Raw genomic sequence first — 15,494 nt, forward strand, 5'->3', positions numbered from 1 at the left:
GGGGGGGGGGTGTTAAAATACTACGGTCAGTCACAGGAGCGGAGGGTGGCTCAGGTTTTTGTCACGTAGTTGTTACTTGTTTTTTTTTCATAATTAATAATTCACTATTAATTTAAGTATGCATGCAGTCTTATGCAATAAAGACGAGTATGGGCCAATTTTTTTTTCATATTTGTGAAATGATTAAAAATCATAATTATGAATTACTGGGTACAAACTAAAGACTCCCCCCCCTTTAGTCTTGTCTTGCACTACGAGTGGTCACCGAGGGGAGGAAGGGGTCGAAAAAACTAAAAAATAGGTCACGTAGTACGGGTATGTTCCCTAAGGTACGCGTGTGCCGGATGCTAATCATAATACTCTATCCTTTTCGGTTAAGAAAAGGATGGAAAGGGAAAGTGGTTCTGGCAGGAGTGAAGTTTAGGACACGGATATATAATTTTTCTACACATGATATACCTATCTTTTAGGTTAACAAGACATTCGCAACTTTTCTAACTTATTAAAATCCTTAGAGAATCCTAAGGTATATTTAGTGATAAATAAACTACAATAAGGGACTGGTTAAGTAATCGTTGCAAATCTGTGAGTGCGACAGAAAAATAATTGATCACATCGCATACAATACATGAGTCAAATGATTATATTGATTCTAGCAATAAATTCTCCATTTGTATAGAATATGATAATAATATAAGCATTATATTTCTAGATAATAGCTACGATTTATTTCAATCGTACAATTGAATATCATTCATTCACTTTTGAACCTTTGACAATCATTCAAAAGGTATAACTAGGTATAAGGTAAGGTAGGTATTTAAAGCTGATTTTTAATTTAAATGGTCGTGCATAATTTCGTTTCTTTTCTGCGGTTTTTTAGAAAGAAAAAGTTAAGACTCATATCTCAAGGTTTTTTTTTTATTAATATGTCATGTCATAGACATTGTAAAGGAGTAAAATGAAAATCCGTCTTTGATTGTCATCACTGACAAATAACTCTAAATTTCATCATTAATTCATCACTCTCATCTTCTAAGGAAAAAAGAGGGATAACAATATATATTAACGCAATTGTTTCGTTGAAAACTCGAAGATTATATTTCTTTTGTTTTTGTCACAATTAGCCACGATAATATGTTTTTTAATCACGCCGTCTTCATTCAATATGTAAAGCGTTCTATAAACAAATATTATTTACGTAGGTAATTTATTTAAACGTCAAATAATCAAACAAAATACCTGGTTTATAATATGCCAGTACAAGGACAGTAGCGTTGGCCTGGCATGGACTGGTTTAGCTCACTAGCGCCAGTTAGTGTTTACATTATGAAATTTGTTTGTTGTTAATTTTGAGCGCTACTGTCTTACTGTACTGACATCTAAGGAAGGTATAAATCCTAATCATTACCAGCCTAACTTACTCCTGCGTTTTACAAGATCTTTATGTTTGGTTCCGGTAAGTTTCTCTGGAGATCCCGGGACCCTCGCACTCGCACTTGAGGTCCGCCACCGAGGGGGTCTTAGTGGGTAAGAATCTCATATAACCCTGTTTCCCTCCAAAAGGCAGGGTATCTTAAGAAAAAAAAAAGATCTTTATGTTTATTTGTGTGAAAATTTCTTTCTTATACAGACGGATAACAATTTTTTATATAGCTAATCGGCAGTCAACGGTTGAAACAAGATATTTCTCCGAATACATGTAAAGTTCGCAGTCTCTTCAAACAACATGGAAGATCTACCGATTACATTTTTTATCTTATCAAAGAAAAACTTCGTTATCTGTGAGTTTATAACGTAAACGTGGACTATAGAACAATTATGATTTTATCACTTACTATACAATGGTTATTTTGTTACAGTGATTTGGTCAAATTTAAAAAAATAACATGCAAAAACTTTGCATACTGTGTTTGGGATATAACCATGGTTACTATCGAGATTCATAATATAAAAATATATGTCCATCTCTTTCGTATTCTTTAAAAAACCGAGATAAAAGATTGGAAAGACACGGTAGTAATGTCTCTTCAATATATATTTATATCTCTTGTTACTCCAATGATTAGCGATCGTATTTGTTCATCGTATCAAAGATGCGACAGTATTAGTAATTTCAGTTCCACATCACAATCATCAGAACAGAACATTACCTTGGGGTTTTATTGCTGAAATATCTGAATAAGTTGGCGCTAGTTATCCAGATGTAGAAGCGTCAGGGCAAGACCGCACCAATTGAAAGTCCGTGGTCTCTGACCACCCCACTGGGTTACAGTGAGATTCACAGGGTAAATTCATTATTAAGTTAATTTGTGATAGAAAAGAATGGCAACATTAAAGTACTTTCTGAATCGTATATTCCGTATTCTGGATTTTTTTTATATCATTAAGTCGCAAACGAGCGAGCGACCACATGAAGTCGATGATATAGCGAAGTGACCGTTGTCCATAGACATACGCAATTGCATATACGTTGCCTACCTTTAATCGATGGAAGAGAGGATGCACAGAAAGAAAATATATTCCCTTTCCATGCATCCTCTCATCCGGAAAGTCCACTTCCACTTCCCATCCTTTTCTTATAATAATAAGAGTGGGAAGGAAAAGAGGACTAAATTCCTTCGGGACGCACACTCATCAGACTGCACGCGGAATAGCTTCCACTAGACTCCTGTCTTCTGTGTGGTCGTGGTATTTCACCGGGCGATCCGGGCCAATTCGTGCGAACATGTTAAAGCGGGCTCTACCACTGTCACTGGATTTCTCGATGTCAATATCCAGTCTGACGACTGTAATTTAAAATTTAATCTGTATTATAGCTCAATTAACGTAATTTTTATTTTACCAACAGGAAGTAAAGAAAATTATTGCTACAAATATGTTAATAAGATTTATTTAATGTTAATTAAAAGTGGTTTATAGTTTTTAGTCATCAATTGAAGTTGGAATAGATGGGAACTATTTAATTAGTAATTTTGTCGTTATCAGTCATACGAGATTGCTTCTTATCAGTGTTTACCTGATTATATAGGCAATAATCAATTATTAATAACGCTATGGTTATGTACTAAAAGTCAGTCAAATACAAACAGATGACCACATGAAAGTAACAAACGAAACATATTTTTAACAATTACAAGAACAATTAAAGTTATAGATTTAGCCAAGCTAATGTTACTTTGGTTGAAAGGAGTGTTGGTCGCAGAAAAAAGTCCTGGTTGCGCAACATCCGAGAGTGGACAGGGGTTGCGAGTGCCGCCCAACTTTTTCGCCTCGCAAGAGACAAAGGAAAATATGGAGAACTGATCGCCAACCTTCGCTAGTCGAAGAGTCACCTCAAGAAGAAGAATGTTACTTTCTGTTACTTCATATTTTGTAGTGAACTGTAGAGCTATCCAAACTTTACAGCGCCTCAGATTATCACGTTTCGTAAGAGTCACGTAAGAGTTTAAACAGAACATAATTATAGGTATAGAAGTCGCCCGCGTTTTCGTCCAGACTATGTTAAACGTCTTCGCCAAATTTCACCGAGACCCGTTCAGATGTTCCGGAGATACAATCAAACAAACATGCGTCCATCCATCTAAACTTCCGCATTTATAATATTAATAAAATAGATATGCAATATTAGCAAACCTTGAGCTGCTACAAAGTTTGAATATTATAATACCAGTGTAGGAGCTGTTATGGCTTTTAATTTTTGCGCTTATATACAGAATGCTTACATTTTTGTACGCATTTTGCAGTACTATTTCCATCATTGAATGTACATCTAGATCAGTGCTTATCTTATCTAGAAACTATTGTAAACTTGACACATATCTGGCTATTGACTCATTGCTGTGCGTAGATTTTTATTACTGCCGTAACTGTACAGAAGCATAGTGCTATCTCTGTTTTTCTTATGTAAATGAAAGGGATGAGGATATTTGGTTGATGTGATTGCTTTGACAGAAAACCAGGGTTGTAGTTAAAATCATTTTCCTCGTCTTTATATCCTTATTATACTCATATAATAAAGAAGAAAGGTTTGTATTTTGTATGTAACGAATAAACTCAAAAACTACTGGACCGATTTCAAATTCTTTTGCTATTTAAAAGCTACATTATAACTAAGTAACATAGTCCATATTGTTTAGAACTAAAGGTTAGTAAACTTGAATTAACACCTTATTTCTGAACCCTTTAAAATTAAAAAGATTCATAATCGAGTTTACTCAACTTATATCTATATTGTAAATTAACCTATTATCAAATGAATTATCAAACTCTATTTCTTTAGCCATAGAACGCCCACTGGTGGGCATAGGCCTCCCACAAAAATCTCCACGATGATTGGTATTGAGCTTCCCGCATCCAGGATGTTCTCGCAACCTTGACCGGATCATCTGTACATTTTGCGGGAAGTCTGCCATCGTCAGACTTTCTTAATTAAATAGACAAACCATAACATTTCCTTCCATTAGTATAGATAATATAGAAAGTCAAAAAGCCTAATTATTCTATTCTCTATGCTCTTGTCAGATTCGACATTTACCTATCAACGGTTTTATCAAGATTTTAATAATTTCAAAAGTGAATTTAAAGATAAAACTGTTCAATTTAAAAGAATTTAATTAAGTTTTTTCTTAACATTAGTAATATAGAAAAAAATATGACATAAGAATGAACTGAAGGTAACCTGGAAATTGTTGTTTTTGAAAATACTAAATCTATTATAAATATATTCTTATATTTTTTATTCCCCTCATTAATTATATTTATTTTGGATTAATGAATGAGAAATAAACGACCAAATGAACTATATGTGTAGTACATACATATAGTAAATAATAATACAAGACTTGCATTACTTACTGCGAAATAATCACAATACACAATAACGCGACATCTGAGTCGGATGACGTCATATTACAGTTGACAATTAGGGTTACGCCGTGATATGTTACGAGACCAATGAAAGTAGTATAGCTTCGTCACCCACTGTAGACAGTGCCTTCTAGGATGGTGATGTGGCGGAAGGGGTTAAGTATTTTGTAAGAGCAACCTTTACCATGCAAGTGAAGTGTTAGTATAAAAAGTATTGAAGTATTAGTCGTGTTTATAATGTGGCAAAAACGCAAACGGGTTGTATAAAAATATTGAAACTGTTGTTTCCTCTTCCTTCTTATAATAAGATTAAAAACTGTTTATTTCGGTAGCGTCAATGGTAAATTCATGAACATGTCATGTCCAGGTTGGGTGGCGAAGCAATCCAGATGCGGCATAGGTGGGGGGAGGGGCTCACCAGTTGATCAATGGCAGGGGGCAGATGGCGCGCCTTCGGGCGGGCGCTGGCGAGGAAGCGGGTCTTCGAGCCCGACCAGCTAGAAGTCAGTAACTTAAGACGGTAAGTATACGAAGTGCTAATATCGGCAGCGCATCAGTAATTCATTGTCTTATTCTAGTTGATTTTTATAGTACAAGTTAACTGTGAAAGACAAAATCAAATCTACGAAATTGCTTGATCCAAAAGACGTATTTAATTGTGACCAGGTCTTAGAAAAAATGTACATTTTTAAGGAATTATAAAACTTCTGGGCCAACAGCTGTGTTAGCCTATGTGTTCTTCCAGACTATGTTCTATATGTATCCCGAATTTCATCGAGATCCGTTCAGCCGTTCTGGAGATAACATCAATCAAACAAACATCCATCCATCCATTCATCTAACATTCGCATTTATAATATTAGTAAGTAATAATAAAACTAATTTTTGTGTCGTAGATGTCTGACGATATGGGACCTGACGGCGCTGGGCGTGGGCAGTACTCTAGGCGTCGGCGTGTATGTGCTGGTGGGCTCCGTGGCGTTGCATTTCGCCGGACCCTCTATTATACTGTCGTTTTTAATAGCAGCCGTCGCTTCATTGTTTGCAGGTAAGATAATATAATTTTTGAATATATCACTCACGATTTCAACACTTAAATTAAACAATTTCCTCGCTTCAAGATTAGCATTAGCTATTTTCTTTTATATGGAAAATTTAAAAGGTGGCTTTTAGTTTTTGTTTTGTGTTTCGTCAGAAAAAACTCGGTTAATAACCACAGAACATAATTTGTCTTAAACTTTTCAGCTGCTAACAGTATTTTTATTTTATCAATATTATAATACACTCTGTGTTGTTCAGGAATGTGCTACGCGGAGTTTGGTTCCCGCGTACCGAAAGCCGGTTCCGCCTACATCTACACTTACGTAGCAGTCGGGGAGTTCGTAGCATTCATTATAGGCTGGAATATGATACTTGAAGGTGTTTTTGGTAAGACTAAGTTTTCGTTTTATTTAACTATCAAATAGAACTGTCTTATTAATTGCCTAAAAAGATCTACCGGCGGTATTTCCAAACCGCTACGACTTAGGGTCCTTCAAGAAGCGAGCTTATCACTATCTCAAAGGCCGGCAACGCATCTGCGGTTCCTCTGGTATTGCTGATGTCCATGGGCGTTGTTGAACACCTCAGTGTTCCCGCTGCTCATTTGCCCCCTTCTGTTATAAAAAAAAGTTCTTAACTATTCTTTAGTTAATTAAAACAGTCAATAAATCATCATTTAGTATGCAGCATTACAGTTTAAATATAAATAACATACTAGTTGTTGTATCTTGCAGGCACGGCGAGTGTGGCCCGGGGTCTGAGCTTGTACCTCGACTCAATGACCAATAAATCGATGTCGGGCTGGTTTCTGCAAGCTGCGCCTATCTACTCCCCACAATTCTCTCCCTACTTTGACCTTTTCTCCTTTCTTGTTGTACTCGTTCTCGGAGGTAAGTATAGTAGAAACCTTGTAATACAAGGGTTAAACCAAAATAATAGGACCCATAAGTGAACACCAGATAACTAGCCCAATAAAAATAAGTCCCAAACACTATCTGTTTTTGCATCTGATTATTACCTGTCTCTTTAGTCACATGTACCGAGTTTTGAGTGAATTGTTTTATGTTGTAGCGGTGCTGTCACTGGGTGCCCGTGAGTCTTCAGCAGTCAACAAGGTGCTGGCCGCCTCTAACATGCTCGTCATATTGTTCATCGTCATCGCCGGCGCTTTTAAAGGTAACAACTACAATGAAAATGCGCAATCTCTAACAATTTCTTTGCCTCAGTCTCAGTCACGGTTGTCTAGATGCGCTATAATACCCGTTTAATTTCTGTTACTATTTCAATATCAACAATCTAGAATATATCTCTTTTTATGGTTGTTAATAATTGTTATTTTATTGGTATATTTAAGCGGATTCCCGCAACTGGGCTATCCCGGGCAGTGAAGTGCCGGATGGCCACGGTAGCGGTGGATTCTTCCCGTACGGCGCGGGGGGCACGCTGCGCGGCGCTGCTGTCTGCTTCTACGGTTTTGTGGGCTTTGACACCATCAACTCTACTGGTGAGGAGGTATGTCACAAGAGATTTTAAATAGACCCGAATAGTTAGCATAACGGACAGAAGAGTAAAATTTCTTGTGCCTCGTTTGCTAATAATGCCACAAGTTTCTGTACATCGTTCAGAAATAGTTTAGCGACCTTTTTGATTTAATAAAGACTTTAACAATTGCAGATGACGTACTTATTACTTATGATCATGATATATAATTGTATTTTTAGGTGCGGGAGCCGCGACGTGCGATCCCGGTAGCAATTCTAACGGTACTGAGTATTGTGTTTGCTGCGTACGCCAGCGTATCTGTCGTCATCACTATGATGGTACCCTACTACCTTCAGGTAAGCACCATAAAGCAGATGGCTGATATTCTCAATTACTGTGTTGCTGTTTTCATTATCTCTACTGCCAATCAATCTAAACATATTATAATTCTCTTTTTATCTCCAGGACACTGTAGCATCAGTGGCAACGGCTTTCACATTCGTAGGCTGGGACTGGGCGCGCTGGGTGGTCTCTGTTGGCGCTGTGTTTGGCATCTCTGCGAGGTATTAAGCTATTATGCAAAATATGACTGCAAATTTTGCGCACAGAACTGAAACTTATCATTATTCTCCTCACATAACCACTTTTAAAACATCACCATCTTTGACTTTTAGCCTCTTCGGGTCCATGTTCCCGCTGCCTCGGCTTCTATACTCGATGGCATCAGACGGGCTGCTGTGCCACTGGTTTGCACACGTCACCAGCAAAAGAAAGTCACCAGTCCTCGCTACAATATTACCTTCATGCGTTATAGGTATGTTGAAAATATCTGCAGACATTGTAGATTGTGGCATATGCAATAAAGTTCTCCGAAAACTTGATCTGTATTTCACACGATAGGCGTCCGCTCTAACCGGCGGCACGGTTACTACTGACTTAGTGCTAACTACTTGAAATTGTTCTGGCTGACTACCGTAGGTATTCAATTGAGATTTCTCAATTTCCAGCCGTATTGGCCGCGATCGTGGAGCTGGAGCAACTGGTGATGATGATGTGCATTGGAACCTTGCTCTCCTACACCATCGTCGCCGCCTGCGTTATATTGCTAAGGTAATCTTGTAGATTTAAGGTCTGAGAATGTGTGAAAGTAAAATTTTCTGGATATCATCTGAATAGTTGTTAACTTTTTATGTTGCCAAACTTTTTGTTGATAAATATCATTTATTTTGAATTCAATTCTCTCATATGAGTAATTTTCTTTTGGTATTAACAACTCGGACTAAGTTAAGTACGATTCTTTGTCTCCTCTTTGGATGTTAGTTAATAAAAATATTTCATTCTGTTAATAGATATCGTCCAACGCCTTTACGCAACGAGGAGAACACTGTCCAGAGTGGTTGCTGCAATAGAAAGTCTACCTTATGCACGTCGCGACTCGTCAATACCACTTTGATTTTATATAGTAAGTTAATTTTATATTCTTTCTAACACTGGTTATCTGTTAACTATATTTTATTATATCCTGCAACAATTTTTCAGTCTGCATTTGCCTGTCAACCGCGCTGGTGGGTAGCTACGTGGCAGAGCCCCTCGTGCCTATTCTGGTGCTGCATGGTGTAGGTCTGGCGCTGATGATTGTCATCATAATACAACCGCAGGCGGACGAGGATCTACCATTTAAGGTACATCACGTAATGAATTCTTTGTGGAATTTACAAAGTGTTATAATTGGTGTCTGTTCATTTCTTAATTCGTGTTTTACTAAATTGCAGACTCCTCTAGTACCAGTTGTGCCGTGTCTCAGCATATACGCCAATATACATCTTATGATTCTCATCAATGTACAGACTTGGATTCGAGTTATCATCTGGATAGCGATTGGTAAGTTTCAAATGAATCTTTATAGACTAACGGTCGCCCAGGACTCTGTCCATGTGGTGTTAAAAAACATATGTGATCTTCCAGACTATAGCTACATGTATGTCAAATTTCATCGAGATCCGTTCAACCGTTCTAGAGATACCTTCAAGCAAACATCCATCTAAACATTCGCATTTATTAGTAAAATGTGTTGTTTGCCTAATATTGAATGAATATTGTTTTTGTTCCAGGTATTCCAGTGTATTTTATATGTACCTGCTATTACAAAAAAATGGGTAGGCGCAGTTCAAGTGAGGACAAACCACCGACAAAGTTAAATAAGAACGGCGGACCTCCTGTGAAGATAATCATCGAAACCCCGACACCTCCTGATACTATTAAAATCAGTAGTAGCCGAGGAGGAGATTTGAGTATAAATTCGACAATTAAAAGCAGTGTTGTCGGAACACCAGTAGAAGAAAAAGTCGTCAGAAATTACATACCCTTTGTTACGGAAGAGATAATTGTTCAACAAGCAATCATGGAAGATAATGATGAGAGGGAAGCGAAAATCATAGATTTATTGGATCAAGTGTTACAAGCTGAAGAAGATTCCTATGAAGAGATTATTACTTTACAGGAACCACAAAGTGAAGAGAAAGATAATACAGCAATGACAGTGGATGTACATAGAAAGTCGTTAAGTGAATTGTCTGACGCAGGATCGGACGCATCTTTGGGTAATCAGGTATTATCTAAATATGATGTTATAGCTCTAGTGCATAGAGAAGATTTACCAAAGCTAACAGAAGAGGAGGAGAAAAATGACAGAGATGATACCGACCAAAACGATGATTACGAATATATTACAGAAATTAATGAAAGTGAAACGAATTCCCGGACAGATGAGTCCGGTTACTCTGATACATTGGATAAAAATACATTAAGCGAGTCAGTTGAAGATAACAGAATACAGGCGCCCGTGATACCGGTACCACCACCTATGGATGAGAATCTTTTTTCAAATCCGTCTTTCAAAAAATCTTATACAATATCATCGAGACCATCAAAGGCGCGTCTATTTCCTGAACCACCGAAAGAAAAGCCCCGACTGAGTATACAATCCAACGGTTCCATTGATGAAGCGCCTATGGTTTTTGGTAGCGATAAACAAATGAATTTTATGTCAAAGTTAAACAATATATTTCAGACAAAAATGTCTTCGGTTAATGATGGCGATGAGCTAAGGAAAAGGTCTCATTCGGCCGGGAATTTGGCAGACAATGCAGAATATTCCTTGAGTCACGAACGGCCGCCAATTTACTTTGATTTGAAAAAAGAAATAGAGGCTAGAAACTTAAAGGAAGTGAGAGAACCAAAGAAAACCGGAAAAGATACAGTTGACGATAGAACAGAACCGAAGAAAAATGACCCCGATTCAGATGATGACGAGGATATGAGTTTAAGCAGAGAAGATTTGAAATCAAAGTTGGAGAGTATTTTCGCAGCCGGCGGTCCTCGGTTAGTGAAGCCGAGGGTAATGGAATCGAATCCACCTACACCCGAGGAACCATACTCATGGAGTGCGGAAAACATATCGAGAATTCCTAAAGTTGAAAAAAATGACACATTAAAGAGACAAAAAGCAAAGTTTAACGAAGTATTAAACTCGATTCGGTTAAGTATAAATAAATCCGATAACGTATAACTCACAATGACAAAGGTTTCGTATAATGCCAGATGTGTGAACCTAGTCGTATAGTTAAGTGCCTTATTAATATTATTTGTATGATTGTGTTGATGTTTTAAAACTGTTATGTACACATGAGTTATAACTCTTTATGTATTTAGCGAAACGAATTTTAGATTTAAGACTGCATTTCGTTTCTAATAAAATATTTAATTTCCATGTAAAGTTCTGCGCACATTTAACACGTTGACAAAGTTAATGTTTCCTAACCATAATAGTAGATTTTAAATTTTGTGTTTAGTTTATAGACTGAGGCCAATTTATGCTTAAGCTAACAATAGTAAAATAATTGTACAGATCAAATATTTTATTAAAACATTGAGATAAAAAAAATCCACCGTCCAAATGTATATTATTATTTATGCTTTTGTCTCGTTCTGATATAAGCGTTGTATGACCGGACGTAGCTCCATCTCTTTTGCACACTTCAGCAGCAGTTCATCGACGATTTGATCCGATACACTAAAAATTATTTTTACTATATACAAAAACTTAATAAAAATCTTACTAATAATATTTGTCGTAAGCAGTTACTTGTACTTGTACTTAGACCAAAATCCCCATTTCAATAATATTTTTACCTCTGTTTAGTCAAAGATAATAACAGGAATGACGATATGACATATACAGATATTTTGATATCAGAAACCAAGAAAAAAAAAACTATTTTAGCGTGGGCTGCGATTATATACAACTCAATTACTAGGAAGGTTGTTACCTATTGACCATTTCCCAGGGTTTCTCAACCGCACTGTTGGCATACATTGCACTAGTCAGCATATGTTGAACGTACTTAGTTCTGTACTGGAATAAATTGTCTACTGTCTTCTCTGATATGTTAAACGACATACGATACTTCTCCGCCTCCTTATCCTTTATGGTCGACAACCTCACATTCATCGACCTTGGTGATTTCTTTTGGATAGTCTCTTCTAAAATCTGGAGATTACATAAGTTTATTAGTCGCCTGTAAGATTATTACTGGTTTTTGTAGACCGTATTCCAATTTACAATCTCCGTTCGCTGAAGACCATTATCTTCATCTCTATTACAAGCTGCTACGCGAGATTCCTTGCGCGCAAACTTAAAAAAAAATAACTTAATAAGTAGCCTATGTGTTCTTCCAGATTCAATTCTACATCTATGCCAAATTTCATCGAGATCCATTGAGCCGCTTAGCAGATACCTTCTAACAAACATCCATACATCTAAACATTTTTAATATTAGTAAGAAGAGAGATGTTCTAGTTAAAAGTAGGGAACTGGTTAAGTATTACCACAGCACTCTAGTTCAAGTGACCACCACAGGCTAAAATGAGTGTTGTCAATATCTCATGAAACTAGGATTAATGTAGTATGAGGTACTTACCCGCAGAAGCTGTGGTGTCGTATGCTGACGCGGACTGCCGGTTCTTACGCAGTGAAGTTGTGCATTCTTCGCACCAGAAATACGTTCATTTTTGTTCCTAAATACAACAAATACGATATGACAAAAGCAACTACGACAATTACGAAGATTCATCCTCATAGACTTCTAGCCATAGCACATAGAGCATGATTTCTTAAAAACACGTACAAAACGAAAAGGTTAGTTCTCTCTATTAAAAAATAAAGAGAAATATAACAATGATACATTTAATTACATCGGTTCAGCTTAAAGAATAAAGTGGAAAGCGGTGACATCATGTAATGTAATTTAATAAAAACGTTTCAACTGGGATATACTACGGTACTTATACTATCAGATATAATAATTTAATAGCAAGGGGAATGGTGACATCATCCACTCTGTCATACATCAGAAGGGAGGGTCTGACATCGGGGGAGACTTGTCTAGACGAACAACATACACCCTATGTATACAGCACCCGCAGGACGCCGGCAAAAGTTATAAACACTATGAAGGTGACGCAAAGGACAGTTGAATAATGGATTTAAAATTAATAATTTTATGTTTACTTTTATGGTTGCGGTGATTTAAATTTGTGACTAAGATTAATATGTTTCAACTCTTATTCAACCAGACTGTGCAGAGCGCCTGTGAGAAGTAATTAGTTAAATTACGTTTCCGCAAAAACGGTATCATGAAAACAATAGGATCTGTATTAAACACTAATCAAAATTTAAAGACTTTAGGATATGCAAAGGTTTAATAGACAAAAGGTGAAGCGTGTAATTAGAAGTGCAATGATAAAGTTAAGTGAAACAAACACCGGCGGCATGACATCAGCACACAAGGCCGCGCCAATTTAAATCGCATTGCACAAATCGGGACGAGCAATTATCTTGTAGCGCTCGTTTACACCGCGATGGTGTTACTTGATCAGCAAATGCATTTAACATACTGACAGCACTGAAATTCGCCAACACAGAACCTTAGCCTTAGTATGTTATGTTTCTTTATACTTTTCGTCTTTGTAACTAATTGAAAACTCTATTTCTATTTACAATGAAACGTAAACTCAGTAATGGATTTTCATTGAGAAAATTATGGCGTCATAAACACTGTACTATCGATAAATTTAAAAAGTAATAAAGATTATTTAAAAGGCTTTGAATGATTAACACAGATACGAAAGAAACATTAAATTACTTTAAATATTTTCTTTACCCAATTTACAAATAAATATTTAGAACTGAATGTCGATCCAGAAATAATCAATCCAGTCAAAACAACACTTGGGACATACAGACAAAAACGGTGACAGACAAATTCTACCTACGCTGGATATTTTACACTGTAATTAGTATACTCAAAGATCACTCACCTTTAAAATTGCTCGTAAAAAATATTCTTAAAACATTATAACTGCGATTTATATAAAGAAAAATAATCCAAAAACTACGAACCAATAATTGTAAGACATGGATTAAAAGCTATCATTATCGGAGGACCTACAAGTTAGAAAATAGTGTATAGTTTAAAACTGTAAAATTATATCAAAAATGTGAACAGAATGTGCCCTTGACGTTGGTAACCCATATCAGATAAAAGCGGAACATAGATTGAAGTCGTAACAAAGTGCTTTCTGCACGAAAGGAACGGACTGGTACAGAAATAGGGTGATGTTTTTATACTGATGTCAGTGAAAATACGGTTATAAAGGATGATCTAAAAATACTTATAATCCAATGGAAAAAATGCTTCGATTTAGAGCGAAATTATTCTAAACTTTAAAGATGATCTTGGTAATCTATAAGTATCAGGAGTCCCCCGCTGAGTAGTATTTTCGGTCAAGACACTTTAAATACGATATTGTGGGCATCATTTTTTAAAATATAAAACACTAGCTGTCGCCCGCGACTCCGTCCGAGCGGAATTTAAAAAAAAGTCGCAGTGTAATGTTATACAGTCTAAAGCCTTCCTCTATAAATGAACTATCCAACAAAAAGAGAATTTTTCAAATCGGACTAGTAGTTCCTGAGATTAGCGCGTTTAAACAAACTTACGCTTTATAATATTACTAGCTGTAGCCCGCGACTCCGTCCGCGCGTAATTAAAAAGAAATATAATTATTACAGTTCCAGGCAACATTGTCCAGCGGACAAAATTGTGAATCTAAGCCATTCCCAGATCCCCTTGAACACACACAAAAAATTTCATCAAAATCGGTCCAGTCGTTTGAGAGAAGTTCAGTGACATACACACTCACAGAAGAATTATGTATATAAAGATTATTATATAGATGTAAGTATCTTGTTATACCATATCTTTTAAGGATGGAATATAGAATTAAAAACATTTTTCAACGCCAAAATTACGTTAGCTAATTCGTATCGAAAGGTAAGAAAAATAATATAGCATTGAATTTATTTTGCTCTTCGTACACTTATCGTTATACGTACAGTCAGCGTCATATAGATCGTCACAGACAAGATATGCAAATATATAGGTACACCAAAAGTAATCAATTATATCGGTACAACAAAAGTCCTCAAAATAATAGATACATTCACCCTGCTCAAATACATCGGTACATACACAGCGTCAAATATATGAGTACATGCAAGATGCTCATAAATATCGTAGCAGCCACAGCGTCATAAGTAACGAAGCAGTCAAGGTGCGCAAAAATATCGGTACATTTGACAAAATTGAACTCTATCTCTATATACTTGTGATACAATTTGGAATAAACTACTTCTGTTACATTCATTTGACACTTTGTATTAACATTATAGGTTGTCCGGAAAGTTCGTTCTGATTTTCGATATAAAGCTTACAATAGACTGTAGCTGAAGTGGATTCATTTTCGGATTTCCACCATTATCAAACGTCACAAAAATTTCTATATTGTGAATAATTTCATTTCATTGGTTGAGATAAAAACTAATTTTTAAAATTTTAGCCAAAAATAAAAGACTATAATTCAAAAACATTTCCAAAAATTTAAGAGAACAGGGTTTCAATTTTCCTTATAAAGCGGCACGAACTTACTGGGCAACCCAACATTTTTCTTCTCCTGTCATAACGCTTAAATATAAAAGTTTG

At 36.3% G+C, this 15,494-nt stretch overlaps 2 protein-coding genes across 2 annotated transcripts in view; one reads left to right on the forward strand and one right to left on the reverse strand.

Moving 5' to 3' along the window:
• Positions 1–11,296, forward strand: part of LOC106115474 (cationic amino acid transporter 2) — a 13,548-nt gene extending 2,252 nt beyond the window's left edge. Inside the window, exons 2-15 of the mRNA XM_013308869.1 lie at positions 5,237–5,389; positions 5,766–5,917; positions 6,169–6,297; positions 6,645–6,800; positions 6,982–7,086; positions 7,265–7,422; positions 7,632–7,748; positions 7,858–7,955; positions 8,067–8,206; positions 8,400–8,502; positions 8,742–8,854; positions 8,932–9,074; positions 9,165–9,273; positions 9,504–11,296. Of these exons, the coding sequence (XP_013164323.1) occupies positions 5,298–5,389; positions 5,766–5,917; positions 6,169–6,297; positions 6,645–6,800; positions 6,982–7,086; positions 7,265–7,422; positions 7,632–7,748; positions 7,858–7,955; positions 8,067–8,206; positions 8,400–8,502; positions 8,742–8,854; positions 8,932–9,074; positions 9,165–9,273; positions 9,504–10,960 (3,072 nt within the window). The 5' untranslated portion in view covers positions 5,237–5,297 and the 3' untranslated portion in view covers positions 10,961–11,296. The remainder of the gene's footprint in view (positions 1–5,236; positions 5,390–5,765; positions 5,918–6,168; positions 6,298–6,644; positions 6,801–6,981; positions 7,087–7,264; positions 7,423–7,631; positions 7,749–7,857; positions 7,956–8,066; positions 8,207–8,399; positions 8,503–8,741; positions 8,855–8,931; positions 9,075–9,164; positions 9,274–9,503) is intronic.
• Positions 11,295–15,494, reverse strand: part of LOC106115476 (uncharacterized) — a 35,751-nt gene continuing 31,551 nt past the window's right edge. The window contains exons 17-19 of the mRNA XM_013308870.1: positions 12,372–12,468; positions 11,721–11,941; positions 11,295–11,464 (exon numbers count right to left, since the gene is read on the reverse strand). Of these exons, the coding sequence (XP_013164324.1) occupies positions 11,362–11,464; positions 11,721–11,941; positions 12,372–12,468 (421 nt within the window). The 3' untranslated portion in view covers positions 11,295–11,361. The remainder of the gene's footprint in view (positions 11,465–11,720; positions 11,942–12,371; positions 12,469–15,494) is intronic.

Source organism: Papilio xuthus, unplaced genomic scaffold, assembly GCF_000836235.2.
Source record: "Papilio xuthus unplaced genomic scaffold, Pxut_1.1 DF827789.1, whole genome shotgun sequence".
NCBI classification, from domain to species: domain Eukaryota; kingdom Metazoa; phylum Arthropoda; class Insecta; order Lepidoptera; family Papilionidae; genus Papilio; species Papilio xuthus.